The sequence below is a fragment of the Oratosquilla oratoria genome, chromosome 29 (genome assembly GCF_046742065.1).
Source record: "Oratosquilla oratoria isolate Oo_2021 chromosome 29, ASM4674206v1, whole genome shotgun sequence".
In the NCBI taxonomy this organism is placed as follows: Eukaryota; Metazoa; Arthropoda; class Malacostraca; order Stomatopoda; family Squillidae; genus Oratosquilla; species Oratosquilla oratoria.
The window spans coordinates 41,569,693-41,577,192 of record NC_134805.1 but is presented as its reverse complement, the minus strand read 5'-3'; the positions used below and the strand labels follow the sequence as shown (position 1 = coordinate 41,577,192).

Sequence of the window (7,500 nt, the reverse complement as noted above, 5' to 3'; positions counted from 1 at the left end):
TCCCCCCGTCCTTCTACGCTTCTTTTCGCTGTGTCTCGCCTCACCACGCCCCATGTCCTTGGGCGGCGAAGGGGATCCATTTCCCCTGATCAGTGCAATGCAGTGGTCAGGCGATTTGGTTACGATCAGGGCTACTTGGCTACAGTTATAGCCAGTGATCGGACAGCCAGGGCAAGTGACAGTAACTGGTGGCTCTTCTGTGGCATCTTAACCTGATTGGTTCCCATTACAGAGAATACTTCAGACGTCTGGTCAGACTACACAGGTCTCTTCACGTCGATGCGGTAAAGTCCTCCTTGTATTTATGCCTCTTCCATGAACTTCACTTCTCGCTTGAGAAGAAAGTCTATCACAGATTACCCGTAAATCACAAGATGAGCGTCAACAAACTCGCTTCATGCGCTTTCCCCCTCCAATAGAAATCACAGAAGTAATGGTCACTCCATTTGTTCAATACACGCCGCTGGAGAAAACTAATAACAAAGATAATGACCAAATTGGTCTCTTCACGCGCACAAATAAAAAAATAAAAATAACTTTTATTTTTGTTGGTGATGAATGTGAACACATGATGATATGGATGAAAAGTTATTGCCGTAAGTGACGAACAAGATGGTTTAGAAGCGTATTCAAAAGCATATTAGAGATTAAATCTAGAATTAGGAAGGCCACTAAAAAACCCACATATTCTTTTTCGTATTTCAAATTATAGTCCTTCCATATGTAAAATCATGTATGCCATATCCCGGTCCATGTTTGTTAAGTTATATACAAAATGATATTAAGTTATTATTCTACATGTGCTTCAGAGCTTCAAACAATATTTTGTAATCCCTCAGGTGCTTTAACATATTTACAGAAGCACCGTGAAATTGTGCAGAAAATCTCCGATAACATTGTACCTGAACTTTTTTTTTTTTTGTAAATTTTACGGGTTATTACATTTTTTACAACATTGATGGAGATGAAAACGTTGTAGACACTTTATGATGCAAAGTCGTTACACTTTGCCGCAGATGCGTGGATAAGAAAAATCGCCATTATCATGAATAAACAATTAGAATCTATTTATACTAAAACTTGCTGCCAAGGTTATCAATGGCTGAGCCTCTTTTTCTGAATTTATAGATTAATGCAATATTTTCCGATCTATCCCAACAGTGATGATGGTCTTTTTCTTCCAATGCAAGACTTTACGCATGAAACGAATCACCTTCTCACAGGTCCTTCACCCCCACATATGTTGCGTCTTGTGTGGGTGGCGTCTACTTGCTGGACACTGTAGACCCCACTCGACTGCATTCTCCAGTACATAAGAACATAAGAATAAAGTAGATTGCAAGAGGCTATAAGCCCTACATTTGGGAATACCATGTCCATTACCACCTGTAATCTTTATCGATAAAGTTATCTAATCTTCTCTTAAGACAACCAATATCAACCCTCACTAAATGGTTACTTAGTCTCTTCAATTCGTTAGCCACTCTGTTGGTAAACCAGTTCCTGCCTATTTCCTCTTTAACCCTTTAAACTCCGATGACAAGATGTCTTGTCATTTGGTCAAATAAAACAAAAAATCACAAAACACCAAAATGTTTGATCAAACACCAGAAAAATATGACGTCAATCCTCGCGCGGTCAAGCCGCATCAGATGATATACGGATGTACGCGCCGGCGCGAGGCCTACCATATCTGGTTTTTCGTATCTACACCACAAGCGGCTGACATGAGTTGAATGGGTTAAACCTAAATTTGTCCACTGACATTACAGCCAAGCCCACAACCGTAACTGTGCATCACTGAAACATGCAGCGCTGTATGACGGAAATCCAACAACAACAATGATGCCACCAGCGGCGATGTTGTTGGAAAGTAAATGCAGTGGTTTGCCGAACCCGTGGATGGAAAGCCGCAGACTAACCGTGACGTCATCGTGACGTCATGAGGGTGCAATTCTTTCCTGGATCCAACACGGGGGCAGAACAGTGAACAATCTTAAACTATTTTACGAAGACAAAAAGTAAAAATATTCGGTAATACCCGATCATTTTCTATATCTACTAGTGTTTTCTGGACCCTCCAGCTTCCACTCTGCCTTGATGACTACCGGTAATGTTTAATTATAGTTATTGCGTTCCCAGAAAGTAACCCTTACGACCAAACTTATCATCATGATAAAAAAGTCCTTATTCATCTTTGTGTGAAAGATGGAGGACAAACATGAATAAGTGATGTTCTGACGATGAATATGATAGTGATTAACTGTATGAAGGATGACCGTTATATTCACCACTGTTGAAACTAAAGGTTTTCCTAGTTTATATAAAGTCGCCTGGTTTTAGCCGGGAGAGAGAGACAGACAGAGGAGAGAGAAAGAGAGGAGAGAGGGGAGAGAAAAAGAGAGGAGAGAGAGAGAGAGAGAGAGAGAGAGAGAGAGAGAGTCTGTGAGTGAGGGAGATGGAAGAACCAAAGCTAATGGATGATGAAACGGAAAAGGCAGTCGAAAATCGTTTTGGGTCATTCTAATAACAGAGATAGCATTTCGTACTTTGTGGCAACTTCATCATCATGACAAATTTGATTCTTTCAAGTTCTGATTTTCGTTCGTTCCCCCCAAAGGAGATCTCATATTGTATCACTCACGACCTACGCAACTCTGCCCCTCCCCCTCCCTGTCCCCCACTCTCTCTCTCACCTCATCCTCTTCAACCTCCTGCCCGCCTCCACTGTCATGCAAGTGAAAGTTGGTTCTCTTCTCCGGCGTGAAAGTGACGAACTGAAAGTGAAAGTTTCTTTGCAGTCATGAAGACGTTGGTTGTTGCTGTGTGTGTCTGCCTCGTCGCGGTCCTGGCCGTGACGGCCAAGGAAACGACGACGGCCTCTCCCTCCACCACCTCCCCGTCCCCCTCCACTACCGAAGCCACCACACCTGCTTCAGATGCCAAGAAGCCTGCGAAGGATGAGTCGGTCTCTGGCAAGAGCGCCTCCGGAGACGCGGCCAAGAAGCCTTCGAGCACCCCTGGAGGGTCTTCTTCGGGAAACGCCACAACGACCGAGAGACCGATCATCAAGGCCCAAGTTCGCAAGCTCCCCGCCGACGTCCTTAGAGGTAGGCTCCCCCTCGGAAGACCTTTGCCCTTTCCTCTCACTTGAGGACTTCTACCAGGTCTTCTCTCCTCCTCTTTTCCTGTATCCCCCACGTCCTCTTTCTTTCCTCTTACTGAAGAACCTCTTTCTACATCTGCCAGGTCTTCTTCTCTCACTCATGAACATCCTTTCATATCTACAATGTCTTTTCTACCTTCATTGGAGGACCTCTCTCTGTCTCAACCAGGTCTTCTCTACTCTTACACCTCACCCAACCCACACAGTTCCTTGTGGATGAAGGACCATCCCTGTCACCCACGATTTGGATCAGGAGCAATGCAGTAAGACACAGCTCCTCCACAGCGGAGCCTGACAACAGAGGTTGGTTTACCTCTACCGCTTCCTTTGTCGGGCCCTGCTGTAGAGGTGCTGAATTTGATAACAATGACAAGGATTATAGTAATAACAACAACAATGACAATCGTAATAGTATTAATAATAATAACATAAAACAAAACATTGCTATTGATGGTGACACTCATCTTATAGATAAAATGTATAACACCAACTATCATAAGATAAAAAGAAAATGTGAAAAATATCAAAGAAAAAATTAACAAAGCCATTTTTAACAAGAAAAAGTATACATTTCTAATCTATTAGCAATTCTTAGATTAAAATTCAAAAAACATACGTTCTATTATAAGACCGTGTTGGTATGATGGTGTCTGCCTCCCTCCCCCTTTTCTCCCAAATTATTTCTCCCCCTGCACCATACTAATTTCCTTCATCATGACCATCCTACTCCACCAGACTTCCCGGGACTGTGCTTCGCTTCCACCCTATGCCGCGTCTTCCAGCCAGGAGAGAATTGGAACCTTTTCCCCTTCTGCGGACTTTCCACCTGCGTGGAGACTCCTGAGGGCGGTCTCGTCGAGGTCGTGGAAGACTGCGGACCCCTGCCCATCCCGGATGAGAGGTGCCGGATCCTCAACGAAGCTGACCGGAACAGCACTTTCCCAGAGTGCTGTCCCGTCTTCGAGTGCGAAGAGGGCGTCGAGCTGACCTACTTGGACCCAGAGGCACCGACGGCGCCCCCCGGCGCCTCCGAGGGCGAGGCGACGGCCAAAGAGACTTCGACCCCTTCGTCGGCATAACGGGAGACGTGGATCGTCAGCCTCAATAATTTAGTCGTTTTAATTTTCGCGTTTCTTTTAGCCCTTGGTTTTAAAAGGGAATGATGACTCCTTTTTTTTTTCTAGTTCAGATATGAAAATGAAAAAAAGTCCAAAATAAAATTACATTTTCTTTATTCTACCCCTATGAAGAGGAGAACTGAGGATGTGTAATAACACGTACTCAATAGAACAGTAAAAAAAAATTTACTTGTAAGTACTTGGTATCTCCTGCAAAGCTTATCAAGCTTTACGTCGAACATTAACGTGAATCGTAAGTCGATGTCGTAAAAGGCTTGTTTACATCGTAATTCTACGACCTAGACATATGACATCTCTGAGAACTCCCCAAAAGACACCTGCCACTATAGTATAAATCATTGGTGGCAACTGTATATTTGAATACCAACTTTAGCCACGCCCACATATCACTTTGAGCCACGCCTCTCTCTCCCCCCAGCCATCCCCCCTATCCCACACCCCTTCCCAGTCCATCCAACTCACGAGAGACCAACAGGTTTGTCACTTCAACACTGCTGCTTCCTGGATCGCAAACATCCACGTGACCGCAACGCTGGAGTCGTGTTTGCCTCTACTCCGACCTCCTTCCTCTACCTCAGGTCCGCACAGCACGTTATCTCCGTACGAAGCGATGACATAGCCTCTATATTCCCTTCACACTTCATCTCCTGCGGATAAGAATACAAAAAGTTGTGTGTAATATAACCCGAGGAAATGATAATTGAATTGAGATTTGGAGTCAGTTGAGGTGATGATGATTTTCATTCAATACGAGGGTTTTGTCCTATCTTTATATCAAAAGGATTCTTCCCCCATATAAGGAGGGTAGCCAGCCAAGGTGCCTACCCATCCGTCACCCTCTGTTTCCCTCTCATCTTAGCTCATCGTGGATGAGGGGTCACCCCTGTCTCCCGCCCATTACCTGGATCAGAAGTAATGCAGGAAGACTAGTGATGCAAAAAAAAAAAAAAAAAAAAAAAAAATTGGTTGGTTTTATCGAATTTTTTAATTTTTTTCTTTTTTTTGCACTGCCAAAGTTGCTCAGATATTAATATTGAGTATATAAAAACAGATATAAGTACTTGATTCATCCCTCCACATATGTGTACCTATCTTCAGACACTATGAAAATAAGCATAAGTAATTGACTTTTTTGTCAGATGCTGCAACAAATGTAGATGTTGTACATGGCCCAATATGGCAACCTTACAAAATCTAAATAAGCATGAACCATATTTGCCAATATATTGTGCCTGCATGCACCAGTAATGTCATCAACCTGCCTTTATACAATATAGCTATGTGCTGTACATGTGTTTGATGGACTGCTATAAATGGTTTCCTCTGTGTATATCCATCATAGTCCTCTAAAATCCACTCTAGTCTTAGCACAATCTTCAGGGATTGAACACTACAAATTTTCCTTACTACATCATTCCATGTCATGTGGCTCCTGTCGCTCTTCCTCAGGTTCCTCTATGTCAGATGAAATCATGACTCTAGGGCCGGGGATGGGCAGATCATCAATTGAGGCCTCAGAATCTGCTTCAGAATGGTCCGAGTCGTCCGACTCAAGCTGGAAAGTGGGGATGCTGCTTGAAGCAGTAGAATCCCTGCTAGTTGGTGACTAGTTGGATTACTGGCATGAGCTGCATGGCGAGGATATTCATGGGCATCGTCCATATTGCCCAATGCCAAGTTTTGTCCAATAAACACCAACTTGGCAGCTCTATCGGTGGTCAAACGATTCCTTCTCGCATAATGTACCAATGCATGTCTGCTAAAGGGTCGCTCGACAGATGCCTAGTTGGGCAACAGATCCCGTTCCACCAACTAGATGCTGATGTTTTATCAACAGTACTCCAAACAAATGGCTTTGAAAAAAGTTTGATTTGGACCTGTAATCTGCCAACTCAGCTATTACTTGGGTCTCATCGACATTTGGCAGTTGTGCAGCAATTTCATAAATGGCCTACATTGCATCCACCTGAAAATCAACAATATTTTTAGTATAAGTATATGATACCGCAACTTGTATATTTTAAAGAGATACTACTAGTAATTTAGGTCAGGTGAATTCAGGTCAAGTAAGACTTGGAGGCATATGCATTCATACGGGCAAGACTGGATTTTGGGGGTAATAAGAACATATAATTACAATATAAAAATAAAAACTACTTACCGCTTCTTCACCCGAAAGGTGACATCCACAGTAACAAGGATCCACCAAGTTGGCTGCAAGGTGTATCTGAAACAAAGGAGGACAACAATATTAGTACCAGTATGAATTCTCAATTCAAAACAGCTCAGCCAAGAGAAACATTAAATTAAATGTACCATTAATAAAAAATTCACATTAAGTTTACTGGAATAAGAAGATTTCAAATACTATTTTGCAAGTTATGATCTTTATCAATGAGTAATATACTAATAATTCTTACCTTGTTTTAACAGTCAGTTTTAGTGTCTGCTGTTGCCCCTGTGGTGACTGCTGTTGATGTTGTTTGAGTAGAGCAGTGAGCTTGTGGGACTGTTTGACTGCTTTGCAAACTTTTATGCAGTCAGACTGGATATTTTCTGCAGAATTGATCTATTTTAGGTCTGTGAATATTAACTGCAGAGTATGAGCCATACAACCATATGGTTTTATGTGGGGATACTCCAACTGAAGCAATTCCCAAACCTTTTTCATATTAGAGGCATTATCTGTGCAGACCCCCAACACTTTCAATGGCCCAATGTCATCCATTACTTTCTTCAGGACATCTGCTATGTACTGCCAGTGTGGTTTTCTGCACCTAGTAATAAAATAGAAGCTATAATTAGATATTGCAGCATATTCCAAAAGTACAGAACTAATGAAAACCGGAATACAGAGAATTGACTATTAATTAATATTAATCTCTTCTTAAGATAGGAGGTTTATGTGAAAAACTTTATTTTATTGTCTCAGTTAATTTTGTAATTGAGTTGTAATTAACTGCTATTTTAACTGAAACTAACCTGTTGCAATGCTGCTCCAAAATATGGGCCTTGGCACTGTCACAATGAATTTTATGATCCCCTCATTCCTGTAATTATCCAGTATTTTAGGATTAAGGCAATAATTATTTATAACAATTTATTAGGAATAATAAGTGGCATAATGATATTACATATTCCTACAGTTCTTACCTGACATTAGTCCAACTATCACACATTACTGCAACACTAGAA

At 42.0% G+C, this 7,500-nt stretch overlaps 1 protein-coding gene across 1 annotated transcript in view; it reads left to right on the top strand.

Annotated features, from left to right (window-relative positions):
* The window catches only part of LOC143040914 (uncharacterized), a 9,823-nt gene extending 5,437 nt beyond the window's left edge, over positions 1 to 4,386 (top strand). Inside the window, exons 2-3 of the mRNA XM_076212368.1 lie at positions 2,802 to 3,110; positions 3,902 to 4,386. Of these exons, the coding sequence (XP_076068483.1) occupies positions 2,804 to 3,110; positions 3,902 to 4,245 (651 nt within the window). The 5' untranslated portion in view covers positions 2,802 to 2,803 and the 3' untranslated portion in view covers positions 4,246 to 4,386. The remainder of the gene's footprint in view (positions 1 to 2,801; positions 3,111 to 3,901) is intronic.
* The last annotated feature ends 3,114 nt before the right edge of the window (positions 4,387 to 7,500 follow it).